At 30.6% G+C, this 18,391-nt stretch overlaps 1 protein-coding gene across 1 annotated transcript in view; it reads right to left on the reverse strand.

The window, feature by feature from the left end:
• Nucleotides 1-444: 444 nt before the first annotated feature.
• LOC140447443 (C-type lectin mosGCTL-7-like) overlaps nucleotides 445-18,391 on the reverse strand; it is a 49,970-nt gene continuing 32,023 nt past the window's right edge. Inside the window, exons 2-3 of the mRNA XM_072540091.1 lie at nucleotides 12,794-12,902; nucleotides 445-792 (exon numbers count right to left, since the gene is read on the reverse strand). Of these exons, the coding sequence (XP_072396192.1) occupies nucleotides 518-792; nucleotides 12,794-12,902 (384 nt within the window). The 3' untranslated portion in view covers nucleotides 445-517. The remainder of the gene's footprint in view (nucleotides 793-12,793; nucleotides 12,903-18,391) is intronic.

Raw genomic sequence — 18,391 nt, forward strand, 5'->3', positions numbered from 1 at the left:
ATTTTGGTAAACTTCCAGAATTTTGGCCACTAATAGTGTACCCACAGATATACTACGTAGATGCAAGGTAAAGAACATCAAGAACTGGGTAAGAAATAGAAAAGTAGAATGGAACGATCATATAAACTGAGTGACAACACATAGAGTAGTAAAGACGACAAGAGACGGTTCCCCAATAGGAAGACGATCAGTAAGAAGACCACGAAAACGATGGAACGACAACTTACTGGAGGCACATTGAAAAACAGACAGAGTCATGTCTCCATAAAAAGAAGGAGAAGAAGAATTATATTGTCATAAAAAGATTCTTGTTTGAAACATTTTTTTCTACGGCTTACAGCTTCTTGGTAAATCGATGTTTCCCGTTTCCTCCCACTGCGAGGGAGTATTTTAGGTGAAAACCTCAGTCAATGTTTTTTAATTATGGAAGAAAAGGTTAATAAAAAAATCTTTTAATGAAAGTTTTATTACAAAAATGGTGCGTTGATGATCAAATTAAAAGTATTTTTTAAAACTGCTATTTCCTATTTTTTGCATTGGCACAATCTGTGATCGATTCGCAGATAAAATACAATTCTGATAAACAGTCAATGTCATTCCAAGTGAAGCCACTAGGCTGAGCCCAATGCCGCGCTTCAACGCAGTGCTCAGATGTATTTTTAGAGTTTTTTCCGCTGGGTTCTCCGGGGTACCAATTCGTATATAACATGTCTTGTCCAGTAGATAACCAGACCCACTGGCCGTCTCCGACTTGGTTTGAAGCTGATGTCCAGTAGTGACCTTTTGCTAAACCTGAAAAAAAAAAGCATTCTATATTATGATCAACTTACATTCCGATGTTTTATATATCCGTTTTAAAGAGATACAGAAAAATCTGTCAAAATAGGTAAATTTAAAAGAATGCGCAAAGTCTATTGAACCAGTAGTCTTATATCCAGTCATCAAAACCATTGTTAGCATAATACACAGCGGAATACACTCCAAACTAGAAGTAGATAATAAGATGCCGTTGAGCTGAACGGTGTTGGCATAAGAGGAACACTATTTTGCTTTTATTCACAGATGCCCAGATATTAATCAAGACCTTTACATCGGCTTCATAGACTACATAAAAGCATTTGATAGGGGTAAACATAATCAGTAAACAATTACACTGTTTATCAATTAAACAATTATAGTTTTTACCACTCTGGAAACGACGATCCCAACCATTATAATGGTGCTAGATCCTAGAACAGCTCACTTGGTCGCCAACTTCGTACCAATTTCTTACAGGCCTATGATGATACAATTCAAGGCAGCAAGAAACAAGAAAGAATCTAAATATTATTTAAGCCTGTGGCCCAATAGCTGATAAACCAGAAGCAGGTATTAAATATTTCTACGCGGAACAAAAACAATTGTTGTCCCAAACCAAAAACGATACAATTAATTTTATATTAGCGGACTTCAACGCAAAAGCAGGCAAGGAAAGATACGATGACACTATTGTAAACGTGGTTTGGGAGTAAGAAATGAACGTAGCGATACCCTAACTTAATTCCGGCAAGAGGAGAAAATTTTAATCTTTACCACATGGTTTAAACTACCTTTAAGACAAAAAAATATACAGAAACAGCACTCGTAGTGTAAAAATCCTGGTACAGACGTAGAGTCAGATCACAATCCTGTAATAGCACAAATATATGGCTGAAAAAACTTAATAAGAAAGTTATAAAAAAACCTAACTCGAAAATGCTAACGAACGCAGCAAAAAAATAAACACTTTCTTGCAAACTCAATGATGAACTTAGTAAAGCCCAACAAAGTACAGACACCTAACCTACAATAATTAAAAAAGCATACAACACGCCTAAAATTTGCTTAAAAGTAAAATTTCCCAACCAAACCCCCAATGTATTTAAAAATAGTAGATAAAGACAATAAAACACTCTTTTGATTCACAGGAGATACAATAAGTATGGACAATCTATATTTCAGATCTTTTTGACTTGTTACCCCCTTTCGTAGTCAAAATCAGACAAGCACGAGTTATTATCACCAACCTGTATGCACACACTGCTGGTTATAAGTCTCCTTCACCCCTTTTCATATATTTCTGTCTTGTGCGACTTGCATCCAGTTATTGCTAATACGCTTCAGTCTTCAGGTCGTCAGTCCATCTGGTTGGTGAGCGTCTTTTACTCCGTAGTGTTTCTTGTCTTAGCCTCCAGGTAGTAATACATGTTGTCTATTGGTTGTCTGATAATCTAGGGACGTGTTCTACTCAATTTGATTTTAGCGATGTTATTTTTTCGATGGCGTCCTTTGTTTTTGTTCTATGATGAATTGCGTCTCTTGGAGAGACACTGAACAGTTGGCGCTCCACAGCCCTTTGAGTCACGCGAATCTTATTTAACACCTTTGGCGACATGACATTGGAGCTCCACATGGCTGCTTAACTTTGTCCAACCGAATTTCACGTCATAAGTACTCAGAGAGAGAGGGAGATAGCTTGGGGCTGAATATAAACACAAATTAAACAAAAGTAATGGCCGTTACACATGCACTAAATGCCGACATGAATATTTGTATCTACAACAAACAGATAGAACCTGTACAAAAATTCCAGTATCTTGGTTGCTGGATAGCAAACGATCTTGACTACCAAGTTGAATAACGTGCTCGTATAGAGTATGCTAGGTCCGCTTTTCAAAGAATGAAAAAATTCCTAATAAACTCTATCTTATCGTTGGATATTCGATACCAATTTGTAAAAACATTCATTTACTCCATATTGTTATACGGAGTGAAAACATGGACTCTCGGAATCACAAGTATGAGACGTGTAGAAGACTTTCAGATGTGGGCTTTTCGTAGGATGCTGAAAATCTCTTGGACAGAGCACGTGACCAACAACGAGGTGCTGAGAAGAATGGGGACTGAGAGAGAACTCCTAAATATTGTAAAATATTTACCAGAAAAACGAGTTATCTAGGACATATTTACAGAGGAGAAAAATACTTCCTACGACTGATAATGGAAGGGTAAGTGAAAGGAAGGAGAGGTCCAGGAAGAAGAAAATGCTCCTGGCTGAAAAATGTAAGACACTGGACAGGCATGAAAACACATTCGATACTAAGAACCTTTAGTAATGGAAAGGGCACCTTAAGAAGAAGAAGTACTTAGACGATGCAGTATGCTTAATATCTCTTACATCAACAGCATTATTACGATTTAGCAGCAGATTAGTCATTTAGACAGGCACGGGTGAAGTATAATAACTTCTTAAGTAGATAAGACTCTGAACGGATTAAAAAACGGCCAATCAGCTAGACCAAGCAAGATTTGTCCAAATTTTCTGAAACTTAGACGAAGAAAACTCCTAGGCAAACTATTTAACACCATCTATAATAGTGGATATATTGGCTACCTCAAGATTGGCTAACATTTACATGAAATCGATCTAGGTACAAAAACCAGAATAATTTCAGTTTGACAATTCATTTTTTGGGAAACCTTCAGTTTTATAGTATATTTATTACCGATCACCAAATTCGCAGCCAATATTTTAGGATCAACAACCTTTTAAAAGAGTTAGAAATTAAATTTTTAAAATAATAAACTTCTTGCTAAAAGGGCCGGTCTTTTCACCTCCTGATAAATATTGTCCTATCTGACAGATAGTTATCTAGAGGATAAATATTTATTCATAGAATAAAATGGAGCCGTTTTTTCACGTCAAATTATGTTGCGGTTACTTATCTGTCAGATAAACGTAAAATTTATTTCTGAACACACCAATATTTAATTAATTGACAATGAAATCACACTAATGTTTTAATATCTCTTTTGATTATTCAATTTGTTGTGGCAAGAATACAACAACCGCAAAACATTAAAAAATACTTATGTAGTATTAGGAACAGAGAACAACGACAAAAAACACCACGAACCACCATGGATGACAGAAAACGTAAAAGAAATTATACAAGAAAAAAATCTACATAAGAAATGGCTAACGAATAAAACATCTAGCAATAGAGTAACATATCAAAGGAAAAACGAAGAAATACGCAATCAAATAAAAGCAGCAAAAAGCAATTTCTGGAAACAAAAATATGTCCAAATTGAAAATTTAATAGGAGGTTCATAGACTACAGAAGCATAAAGAACTATCACTAATCTAAAGAAAAACACCCATAACTCCTTAAGCAACTTAATTCCTATAGAAAAGTGGAAAAATCACGATAAAAACGAACTCCAAGAGTCCAGATTGGAATATAAGGGATAGTAATACAGTATGGAGAGACAAACAAATAGTAACATAAATACTACTAACAACGAAGTCCGTACTGTGTTAATTAAAATGAAAAACCGGCGATCTCCAGGACCTGTCAATATAGCTGTAGAGTTACTTAAAGCAGGAGATTTACTCCTAATAGAACGAATAACTTTTCTAATGAATCAATTCTGCCAACAAATTAAAGCACCATCTGAATGGGAAACCGCTCACCAAGTGCCCATCTTTAAAAAGGGTAATCGAAAAGGTCCTAACTGCTACAGAGGTTTAAGTATCCTACCTACTTTCGGGAGATTGTTTGGAAAGATAATAAATGGAAAAATACAAGATGATGTAGGACATCTAATTAGCGAAGACCAAAGTGGATTTACGCCTGGTAGATCTTGCACTGATAACTTGTTTATACTCCAACAATTAATAGAAAAAAGAATAGCGGTTAGTAACGAAGTACATCTAGCCTTCATTGACAGCAAGAAAAGGCGTATGATACAGTTTCAAGACTTAATTTGTGGCAAGCTTTACAACAACTCGGCATTAGTCCATGCCTTTTAGGAATAATCACAGAAGTATAGAGGGATAACACTACCTACCTAAAAATCTGAAATAGACTATCAGAGCAAATAAAAGTAACTAAAGACAAGGATGCAGTATGTCACCCTTACTGTTTAATTTATATATTGAGGCAGCCCTCCACAATTGGAAAAATCACTGCCAGGGAATGGGAATCCCCATAGGAAATGTCGTACTGTTCTCCCTGAACTCTGCGGATGACCAAGTTGTCCTAGCTCAAGATTCTTATGATCTATACAGAGAATATGTAAAATGGGGGTTAAAAGTCAACATAAAGAAAACAGAATATTTAGTTATCAATTCAGATGCAAGGTTTAAAGTGTTGATAGACGAGGACATGGAAATCAAAAAAGTGGAAAAATTTAAATATTCAGGGGCACTCATTGATAAGAACGGCTTGGGAGAAACCGAAATTAAACAACGAATTAATCAGGGGCGTAATTGTAGGATGTCTGAACTCCTTATGGTGGGATCGTAACATTTCCAAAAGAAACAAAAAAAGAATAGGGCCAACTATGGTTGAATCAGTTCTTTGTTATGGCTCTGAAGTATGGACAATTAATGCAGATTAAGAAGTGCTAGAACATTAAGGCTGGAAAGGAAGACCAACGAATCTATAAGAAAAAACATGAATGCTACAGAAACGGTCATTGACATAATAGAAAGAAGAGGTTTAAAATGGTTTGGACATCTATTGAGAATGGCTGAGGAACGTTGGCCCCAAAAACTTCACAGATGGAAGCCCCCTAGAAGAAGAAAAAGAGGTAGACCTCGACGCTTATGGAATGAAGGAATTAGAAGAGCGATGAAATCTAGAGGTTTGGAGGAGGAGCATGCCTTGGACTGGAAGGATTGACGAAGGAGAACGGGAATACCGCGATAGCCGTCTCCAAAATGTATTTTATTTACAAGTTGGATCCTGTAATATATATATGAATAAATTAAATTACGTAAAGAAAACTTAAATAACATTTTAAACAATAATACATGTATATTAATAATTTTTTTGAGATTTCTCCATAATATTAAAATATTATATAAGGGGTTAGCTCAAACATCTTCAACTTTAGTAAGTTGAGTAATGTGTTGATTTAGCAAAATTGTCTTCATTTTGATGTCTCGCTAGGTTATAGAATGTTGCTGTAGATTTGAACGGTTGAATCTTTTCAACTTTACAGCCACTTCAATTGGATAAAAAATAGTACCTAAACCTTCTCTTTCATATATAAAATGTTCTGTTACATATCTGGTTTTATTATGGAATTTATTATAGAAATTTTCTTCATTAATTGTTTATCTGTCTGTCTTCTAATCTAAAGGATTCGTTTAGATATTATAAAAACTATTAAAAACATCTACCAAAACAACAAAATGTAAGTTAGAATAGATAGACAACTTACGAGATCTGTAAATATGGGCAACGTAATGACAGAGGGAACTCGTTCCGTCTATTATTTTAAGTTTCTTGTTCCTCTATCTGTTTCATCAACAGTTTTACAGCTCCTAACGTAAAACTAACATTCTGTTTTGCAATTCCATTTTGATGTTACAAATGATATATTTTTTTCTGTCAATCAAGATAACATATCTGCATTTTTAGAATTATTGATAGGTGCTATATTAATTTGTACATTATGGTAGGGAGCATTGTCGGTGACAACAACAGATCCTACAGATAAATTAAGAATTAACTGTTCTTTCAACCATTTTTCGTAATTTTGTTGCACTCATGTTATCATTATAATCTCTTTAGTTGACACCTGATGAAAAATCGTAAAAATCAAAAGGGAATTCGGTGTGAAACTGTGAAATTCATTTGTTCACCAGAGTATATAATAAAAATATTTCTTTTGAAATGTTTTTAAATAATCATTTACCACTATCAACTGATCAGCTGTTTGGCGTAATGTGTCCTGCATGCACACAGGTTTCATCAACATTTATAATTGGCTTAATTTCACTTCTGTAGTATTTACTATTGTCTAAATACTTAAGGCACAGAGCGCAAATGTCATTCCGTTCAATTAATAAACGTCGATTATCTTTTACAATCCTGTAGAGAAAACTTACGCTTCCAGTCCACTCGTACGCCCATTCATCACTCATGCACTCACACACCATTCAGCTCGACAATCTTTACTGTTATGAAAATGACAAATTGTATTTCTAATAAAGTTTTTGTCGTAGTCCCGCAAGTTTCTCACAGTTGCTTTCCGATAAGTAAGTGAAAATTCTTGTGAATTAGGTAAAAGAAATAATAATAAGACCTACTTACAATCTATTTAATTCTACCACCAACGAGTTGAGCATACTATAATTTGCTATGCATCTTCGGGTCTTAAGGTACATGGTAAACTAAATGCTGAGATTACAAAAACCCGCATTAGGGTGCTGTCTGGTAAAGAAATACAGCAATTATCGTATTTCTTTCACAGACAGGACCCTAATGCGGGTTTTTGTAATTTCAGCATTTAGTTTACCATGTACCTTAAGACCCGAAGATGCATAGCAAATTGTAGTATGCGAAGCCGGTCGTTGGTGCTAGAATTAAATAGATTGTGAGTAAGTCTTATTCTTATTTCTTTCACCCATTTGAAATGGACTCACACAGGCAACATATTCAAGATTATTTTGAATTATTTGAATCTGCATTTGTTAACATATTAACTTATTGAATTATCCTTTTTACTGTGGTTACATATATTCAAATAGCATCGCTCGCACGTTGTTTAGGATATATCGGGTCGATTATGTTCAGGAAACAGTGTTTGTATATACAGGGTTGGCCACTCAAAAGAGTCCACCCTGATATTTGGTAATATTCATTGGATTTTGTAAAAATGCTAAAATAAATCGATTTTATTCTAAAAGGGTCATCTTTTAACTATTTACATGTCTGTCAATTGTCAACATCCTCCCTTCCAGCACCCCAACCCTCAAATTTTAAATAAATAATATACCTACCACGTGTGGTACATTGTTAGACAGGTATTTCGCCGGAGAATTTAGATTCTTCAGATAATTTTTTCTATATTAACCCTATTCTTGTAAAAAATTATCAATTTATTGAGAGTGTTACACCTCTTAAAAACTAAACGTAACATCTATGTTTTGCTAGTGTCAATTTCCGTTTATGTAAACTTGATTAAATGTAAAGTAAATAAAATTAACTAAATTTTTAGTTAATAAGTTCATAATTCACAACTGTTTACTCATCAACTACAACTACTTAATTAAATATTTAAAATTATCTCCACCAATGTACCATTCGCATAAATTCGCTGTTCGAAACTGTCAAAAATATCTTGGAGCATTTTAGGGGTTACCAAACTACATGCATGCAGTATTCGTTGCCTTAGTTCTTCCAATACAGCATGAACGGTAGTATAAATCTTGATTTTTAAATAACCCATATAAAGAAGTCCAGGAGAGTTAAATCGGTGTTTTATTAAATGGGCAGTAAGATCACCGATTTAACTCACAGCTAAACTCACTATTTAAAAAGCAAGATTTATTTATAATACCATTTCAGCTCAATTAGAAGAACTAAGACAGCGAATATTGCTTGAATATAGTCTAGTAACCCCTAAACTACTCCAATATGTTATTCGTAATTTCGAACAGTGACTTTATAATTGTATAGACGTTGACGAATATAATTTTGAACATTTAATTAAATAGATATAACGATGATGATGAGTAATCTATTTTAAATTATTAATTTAAAATTTAGTTAATTTTATTTATGTTACATTTTATGTTACGTTTTAATTTAGTTTTTCACATGACCAAAAATTGATACTAGCAGAATAGAGTTAATTTGAAAAAAATTATGGATACCTGCGTTCTTAAGTGGAATGTCTAACATGCCACACATGATCCCTATTTAAAATTTAACGGTTAGGGTACTGGAAGGGAGAAAGTTGACATTTGACAGATACTTATACCACTAAAAGATGACCCCTTTATAATAAAAATCGATCTATGTTTTAGCATTTTCACAAAATCGAATTAATATTGCCAAATATTGCCAAAGGCAAATTATTGTATATATATATATATATATATATATATATATATATATATATTTTTCTATATATATATATATATAATATATTTTTTCTATATATATATATATATATTTATATATTTTTTCTATATATATATATATAAATATATATATATATATATATATATAAATAAAATTAAAATATTGTACTTCATAACTATATAATTTTATTAAGTTAAGTTTTAATGTTTTGTAAATTTGAAAATTTAGTGGATTAACCTCATGTTGTAAGTTTTTATACTAGTTTTATACAATGCTATTTAATTATAATTTTATTGTATTTACTGATACCCTATTTTAGCATATCCTGAAGAAGCAAATCAATTTTGCGAAAGCTTGATAAAGAACAAACAGTTTCACTTTCCTGCCCTATTAATGACTGCAACCTCATATTAAAACTTTATTTTACATAACGTGTCAGTCAATAATACCTAACTACTTTATATATATATATATATATATATATATATATATATATATATATATATATATATATATATATACTAAGGTACACTCGAAGATTGGTGGGTTTTTCGGTCAAGTGGAGAAATAAAAGACAAAGAAGGTGGCTACTTCATCTATTTATTGAAGACGTTTCGCTTTCTGCTCAGAAAGCATCATCAGTTCATCTAAAAAGAACAATATGAAACCAAACATTCATAGAGAAGTTAAAAAATGTGTGTTACCTTACAAAGACATGTAGCAGTCAATGATGTTAAAAAATATGAAAAAGCTTACGAAACTGGACATCTAGAGTTAAAGTTGTATAAAACAATTAATTGAAACATAATATTATTGATATATATATATATATATATATATATATATATATATATATATATTATATATATATATATATATATATATATATATATATATATATATATATATGTATTATATTAATATTGTGTAAGTGACTAATAATAATATTTTGCGGTTTCAACTACTTGGCATATATTCAAACGCCTTTAGGAAGACGGAATTTGGTTCAGACGCTACTCGTGTAACTGTGAGCTCTATCGCCTTAACAATATTTAAGAACCAAGTGGAGAAAACCTTACGAGCGTTTAGAACAAACTTGAAAACTTGGGTGGAAAATAGAAATAAATGGAAACCGATTTCGGAACAGACCAAAATATACATTGTAGTTAAAAATAATGATGATCTTTGATGTAGAGGCCTCTAAAGATACCTTGAAGTAGAAAAAAAAAGACATCGAGAAGGTTTTTATTTATTAACTTACTGACATCAACAAAGTTAATTTCAAAGTCAAGAAAAGTTATTAGAAAATAGTGTAGGTGTTATTTTATTTCAAATTAAATAATATTTATAGATTTTTAATTCTACGTTTCCAAAACCAACAAGTAATCAATTTATTCATTATTTATAACTGTTGTGACCTTGGAAATAGTTTTTTTTCTATTATATAATGTTGGTAAAGGCCTAATTTAAATATATTATTCAATATTCTTACAAATTATGTTAGAAACTACATGTAAAAAGGCAAATACTGGTGTTCTAAATAAAAAATCTTCATTAAAAAATGAAATGTTCTTAGAAAAAATGTAGAAAATAAAACCCTAAAGAGAAAAACTGGGATGTCGTAGATATTGACAGAAAATGTCGTTACCAGGCATATCTTGGTACCAAACTTTGCACAAATGCGCCAAAGGCGAATTATTTAAAAGAAATAAGAGAATATGTATAGTACTGTATGTACTTTAAAAATATCATAAAATAGACAAACCAATCTAAAATGAAAAAAAAAAAACAAAAGAAAAAGTAATCACTCTACATCTACGATAAAATATAAAAAAACAAAAAAAAAGACCGTCACGAAAAAACAGAACTAAAATAAGATACTAACAACTGAACGGAGAGATCGACGAAAAAGTTAAAATAGCAAAGGAATATGACTTCGGTAAAAATGCAGAGAAGTGAAACAACCTGAAAGTACAAAGATAAACAACTTTGTAGAAAAATTAAAGAGGTGGCTAAAATTTGAAAACCTAAAAATGAAGTTAATGTAGAAAATGAATACAAAGAAAAACAAGAGGAGATTTATATTTAAATGGGAATAAGCCACAATTAAAGGTTAAAATACGTTTATTGTATTTTAACCTTTAATTGTGGCTTATTCCCATTTAAATATAAATTAATTTAAAATGCCACAAGAAAATAGCTTCAGAACAAAAACAAGAGGAGATTTAAGAGAAATCTTTCAAACTTATTTATAGATGAATCTGCAACAAAATAATGCACTCCGAGCACATCTATTAATTGTTTTCCATCTCCGTAGCTGATCCTTACGCATTTTTGCTAGGGTCCAAGTTTCTTTTCCATATGGTATCACAGATTTTGCTACTAATTTATTAAATTTGATTTTAGATATTCTACTCAGCAACCAGCTTGTAACATTCTATTTAATTTAAAGAAGCATCCATTTTTAGCAGCTATTCTTGCCTTTCTATTCGACAGAAACGTTACCGCATAACCATCTGATGTGATATTTCTATATGATCTCTGTCACAAAAGCATTCCAGGAGCATGATTTTCTCGCAGTTTTTCTTTAGACTTACACTCTCAGCAGCTCATTTAATAGAGATGTAACCTTCCAAGACCGCTAAGACCGCTACAGTTCTTCCTATAGCGGCAAGAAAGTAGCTCTTAAGCATAAAATAAAAGTCAGGACATTAGAGAAGAACTGGAAGTACAAGAAGTCATTAGGTGAAAGAAAAGAAGGTAGAAAGATGGGCACAATAGTCTAAGATTTAGATACCAAACACATGAAAAATAGTAGGCAAGTTACCAAAACCATGATACGATTTGAAAAGAAAAGATCAGAAGGCGAAAAACATGACAAGTAATCGAGATATATTCCTATTAAAGAAATAAAAAGTAGTACTAAAATTTTAACTGAGGTTGTGGCTGTTTTTAATGAACGATAAATTATAAAATAAACACTTAAAATAATGGTTACACATAAAAAATATAATTTTTAATTGACCAATGTACAACCGCGATTTAATACGCATGCCCATTTTATACGTTTGATAATCGAAATGCAGATTCCAAATACTTTTAATAGGTTTGGACGACTATATATTGGTGATGTTTGGATAAGTATTTAGTACTTACTTAAATATTTTAGTTTTAATATTCTTAATATTTTTAACATATGATCTTATTTAATTACGTCTTTCATTGTTTATTTTCTATAAATTTCCCACGCTGAAATTAGCTATATTCACATGTTTTATCAAATATAGGAACCACTTGCATACGATTACCTACACGTATGTGGGAAAATCATTAATTTACCTCAAAACGCTCCAGTTAATGGCTTTTTAAAGGTTAATTTGAGAATTACTTAATTTATTACGTCTCTCAAACTGTGGGAGCGAAATTTTGTAAATTTCACACGATCGAACTATATAAATAGAATCACACCCTCAGAAAAAAATATAATTCAGTCAACATTTGCACGACGTGCAAATCTACGACAGTACGCCTAAATAGCATTACTGCCCGACGTCATTTCTTAACTTGATACGACGACTCTCGACGCCGTTTCTTCTTAACCGATATTTGCAACATTCAAAAAGGCTAAGTGGTTGCTATTTTGTGCTGATAATAATTTATGAGTTATGCCAATGGATTTTTTCTTATATTCACAATCATATACATATAATTTTTACGACTTAAATTAATTAACCAGCTAATTCTATATTTTCTTTATAAACATGTGATAAAAACCCCATTTTATGAGGGACTGCAGTGCCTTTTATCGACTAGTTCGAAAACTTTTTATCTTGTCATATATTTAAATACCTTAGGATACCATTGTCCTACCAGATGTATTACAATCTTACCATTGTCATCAATAAATTTTCCAATTTGATCGTTTTCTGGTTGACTATTGATACTTAACAAATGCATTCCTTGTTGTCGGCAAAACTGGAACGCCTTGTAGAAATTAACCTAGAAATAAAGACATTTAATTAATTTTGTAATTTCGATAAACTATTGACATAAATATTGACACATTCCTAAAACAGCAATTATACAAAGTTGTTTCTTTTTTTAATATTGTTTAACCCTTTATAGATTATTGGTATATATGTGTACCACGTGCTGTTTTCCGTAACTTAATACTTATATGCTAAAAAAAGCAAAATCCTATGTATGTCATACATATATGACATTTAGATGTGCAGACAACAGTGAGCGTTTATTAAAATCGTGAGTTTCGCAGGCTTGAGTGTGAATATATATATATATATATATATATATATATATATATATATATATATATATATATATATATATATATATATATACACATATATATATATATACATATATATATATATATATATATATATATATATATATATATAAAGTAGTTAGGTATTATTGACTGACACGTTATGTAAAATAAAGTTTTATTTTGAGGTTGCAGTCATTAATAGGGCAGGAAAGTAAAACTCTTTGTTCTTTAATCAAGCTTTCGCAAAATTTATTTGCTTCTTCAGGATATGCTAAAATATGGTATCAGTAAATACAACGAAATTAGAACTAAATAGCATTGTATAAAACTAGTAAAAAAACTTACAACATGAGGTTAATCCATTAAATTTTCAAATTTGCAAAACATTAAAACTTAACTTATTTTAAAAATTATACAGTTATGTAAGTACAATATTCCAATTTAATTTAATTTTGTAAAAATTCATTTTGACATTGATTATGTTGATGTTTGATTTATGTCAGAAAGACACTCGTTTCTGTTTATTATATTTTTTGTTGTTGATAACTAGCTCTTGATTGTTATTATGGTTACGTACAAAGTGGCGCCAAATATGAATATTTAAATTTTTTGAAATTCTAATATTTATAGTCAGAAAATCTAATATTAGAAAATTATAGTATTAATTTTCGTAAGACAGAATGTAATTATAGATATTGCTTAGTTTATCAATATCAGTTTTTTTATTAACGCATTGATATTTATTTATGCATACCATTTCTAAGAATTCTCTTTTATTTAATTGGTTTTCGCGTCTTAATATATTAGTTTCATTGAAATTAAATGAATGATTTTTATTAATTGCATGATCTATTAATGCACACGTATTTTTATTATTTCTAAGGTCACTTTTATGTGATGTTAGTCTGCCTATTAGATTTCTAGATGTGAGTCCGATGTATGACTTATCACAATTTTCGCATGGTATTATATAAACTACATTTGAGCTTTCCATAATGCTAATGGGTGATTTAGTTTTTGTATACAATGATGCTAATGTTTTAACATTTTTAGTGTCATACATCGGACACACATCTAGAAATCTAATAGGCAGACTAACATCACATAAAAGTGACCTTAGAAATAATAAAAATACGTGTGCATTAATAGATCATGCAATTAATAAAAATCATTCATTTAATTTCAATGAAACTAATATATTAAGACGCGAAAACCAATTAAATAAAAGAGAATTCTTAGAAATGGTATGCATAAATAAATATCAATGCGTTAATAAAAAAACTGATATTGATAAACTAAGCAATATCTATAATTACATTCTGTCTTACGAAAATTAATACTATAATTTTCCAATATTAGATTTTCTGACTATAAATATTAGAATTTCAAAAAATTTAAATATTCATATTTGGCGCCACTTTGTACGTAACCATAATAACAATCAAGAGCTAGTTATCAACAACAAAAAATATAATAAACAGAAACGAGTGTCTTTCTGACATAAATCAAACATCAACATAATCAATGTCAAAATGAATTTTTACAAAATTAAATTAAATTGGAATATTGTACTTACATAACTGTATAATTTTTAAAATAAGTTAAGTTTTAATGTTTTGCAAATTTGAAAATTTAATGGATTAACCTCATGTTGTAAGTTTTTTTACTAGTTTTGTACAATGCTATTTAGTTCTAATTTCGTTGTATTTACTGATACCATATTTTAGCATATCCTGAAGAAGCAAATAAATTTTGCGAAAGCTTGATTAAAGAACAAAGAGTTTTACTTTCCTGCCCTATTAATGACTGCAACCTCAAAATAAAACTTTATATTATATATATATATATATATATATATATATATATATATATATATATATATATTATATATAATAAATATATATATATATATATATATATATTGTTATTATGTGTTGTTTGTTTGTGAATGATGAGCAATGAGTATTTTTAATAATATAGGGTTTTTATCGCGGTTCTCAAAGAATTAGTTTGTAAGTACTTTTTTAAATTATATTTATTATAACTATTATGAAACATATATATATATATATATATATATATATATATATATATATATATATATATATATATATATATATATATAGATCTAGCGGTTAATGGGGGCTCCGTACTAAAACGGTATTATACTAACTCCAGGCGAATATACATCGTGTATATTATTATCTGGGTAGCGCTTTATGTGGACTCCGACCAACACGTCGGATTAAGTGGACTCCGTAATAGGTTAAAACACTTTTGGGATCCGTTTACATTTCTTTGCGTACACAACTAAACTCCTCCGATGTTGCCAATAATTTGATTAGTCGTAGATTTTTAAATTTTACAGCAGGTGCGTTTTGGAACTTCAAATTTATTTAAATATCAATCAATTTAGTCATCGAGAAATTTCACAAATAGGTACTCGGTTAATGTAGTTAAATATTTTATGGTGGTTATTTATATTACTTGCTTTAATTATTTTCAAACTTAAAAAAGTATTTATTATAAGCTTGGAAATGGCTAGTTTTCGTTTTATTTATTATTATTTTTTGTTAAAATGAATATGCACTTAAACATTTAGTCTCTAAATGTACTAACATCGAGAAAAGTAGTCGTGTAACAGTTTAAGAAAGTAGAAGCCCTTTGGTAGGATTATAATAAACTACATAAAATTAAAAGAAACTCTGTAAACAGGAGATCTTTGTAATTTTTCAATTCCTGCAATTTATGACGTGCAATATTTGTTTCATAAAGTAGTTAAATTTAAACTATAATAATTTATGGGAAGCGTTTAAAGAAGTAATCGCTAACCTTAATTAGAATACGGCACAATAAGAAGATGAAACTTACTGTATTTTTACTTATTATATTCACAGAAAGAATATCCAAAGTAAAATTTAACACGTTTTAATGGAGTTGTAGTGAAATTTGACTTCTTATTACGATACCGGATCCTGTAAAATTTTAAATACATTAAATCTCCCATAAATTATTAAACTTATTCTTAGAATAAAATAATTAGTAATAAGGTACAATATACCGTTCACAATTATGTGATAATGTATAGGTGTCAAGATTGCACGGTCATGTGCCATAAGGTTTCATCTTTCATATAAACATCGATAGTTTTTAACTTTGGGTGTATTTGATTCCACCGTGCTGTAACCGATCCAACTTGAAAAGTGTTATTTTACATAAAATTAGCACGTTGGCCCTAATAATGACCTATAAATATACATTGCTAAAATTTGTATACATTTATCAATTTAAAACATTCTTTGTCGTCTTCTGATCTTCATCTCCATTCGTTCCTAATTAAGCACATGTTATCCACAGGATACCTCTCTCATTTTTAAATCATTACTCTTTTTGCCTTTTGCCATGGATTTCTTTATTTTGTTTATTCATATCGTTTTTACTCATAACAAATATTGGGTAGATTATTGTACATTAAACTTTCTCCTTATATGTCCGTATCATATAAGTTGTCTAGTTATTTTAGCGTATATAATGTCGTATGTTAATTCCATTTTGTTTAACAATAAAACAGCAAAACTTCTACAAAATTATTTCTATCTTATCACTACAGCTGTTTCGGAGAGTGCCTTTCTCAAGTCTCAAGTTTCTCGAATCCATCAATCATCCATTGTATTTCTTATACTTTCATTTTAATCCTCTCCAATCAAAGATTTTGAAGCAGCTTTGCTCCATAGTCCATTTTTGTTGCTTTTTGTCACTGTTTCTCCTTTCTCTTTATCATTATCAATACGTAGCGCTAAAACACTGGGTAGGTCTTCGCTGACTACAACTTATCTCCAAGTTGATCGATTTTCCACGAATCTGCAATCAAATGAAATGTTCATTTTTTGAGATATGATTGGATGTTTTCTCTCCATTGTATACTGACATGCCCAAGTGGCATTCTTCTGTGCTAACTTCCTTCCACACCAGTTCTACAAGTTTGACATCTTGGCGTCTATGCACGTGTCCGATATACCTTAAGGGATTTATTTTCCTGAACAATATCGTTATGCGAGCTTTCTTTATTCAGTATGCTTTCTTATTCTATACGGATTTGTAGCGATATGATAATGAGTTCTGAAGCTATTTTCTTGTGGCATTTTTAAGTAATTACTATTTAAATGGGAATAAGCCACAATTAAAGCTTAAAGTTAGTTTATTGACGTTTCAATTTCCACTTCGGAAATCGTTCTCAAAATACAAACATTAGTGAGAATGATTTCCGAAGTGGAAATTGAAACGTCAATAAACTAACTTTAACCTCTAATTGTGGCTTATTCCCATTTAAATAGTAGTTATGATAATGGGGTTAAATAAAAATTTCTGATTATTTTCCTTTCAAATATTCGGAGTGCTTCCTTATTTGTTTTAGTCATTCTTCATGACTCACATCCATGTATTAAAATAGGTCTGAAGTTTGAATTATGCTCTGTATTTCTTTAGTGGCATTATTACTAACCGTGATTAGTGATCTAAGATATTTAAAGTGTTCCATACTTTCGAAATTGTAGTTGTTGACTTTAATGTTTTTTCTAAGTTTATTGAATTGGTTGATTGGTTTTCTGTTGATTCGCTTGTATTTGGTTTTTATTTCGTTGATTTTAAGTCAAACATTTTTTGTGCTCTCTTCACTTTATTGAAGTTTGTGGACGAAAGAGTTTCTCATTAGAGTTATGAGTTCTATATCATTAGCATATGCTAGGAGTGCTTTGTCCCTTGGGCCGTTAATGGATTACATCTTAAATAGGCGTTATTTCTATTTTAGTAAGCTGTTCATTAATTTTTTGATTATTGGAATCGAGAATCTGTATTTTATTCGACTGTTTTATAAAACAGAGTTTCTTGGAGCATATTTTTATCTTTGGTTTCCAGTATCATTATTACAAGGATTTTGCTGGATATGGACATAGTGAACCCGGTGGTATGTACATGATATTTTCATAACCAACGTTCAAAAATTTTTCTTACTGTAAATTTATGATTATTTTACTAGGAAATATAGTGTTGTTTAATAATAATAAAGTTCAAGCAACAATTCCTATATGCATTAACTCGGTAATGATAATTCTGCTCCCCGATACCAGGTAGCAGTACCGAAAACATTAAAACTGCTACACTCATGCTTCTCATTATCCAACAATTAGCCAGTCCAGAACTA

This window comes from Diabrotica undecimpunctata, chromosome 8 (genome assembly GCF_040954645.1).
Source record: "Diabrotica undecimpunctata isolate CICGRU chromosome 8, icDiaUnde3, whole genome shotgun sequence".
In the NCBI taxonomy this organism is placed as follows: Eukaryota; Metazoa; Arthropoda; class Insecta; order Coleoptera; family Chrysomelidae; genus Diabrotica; species Diabrotica undecimpunctata.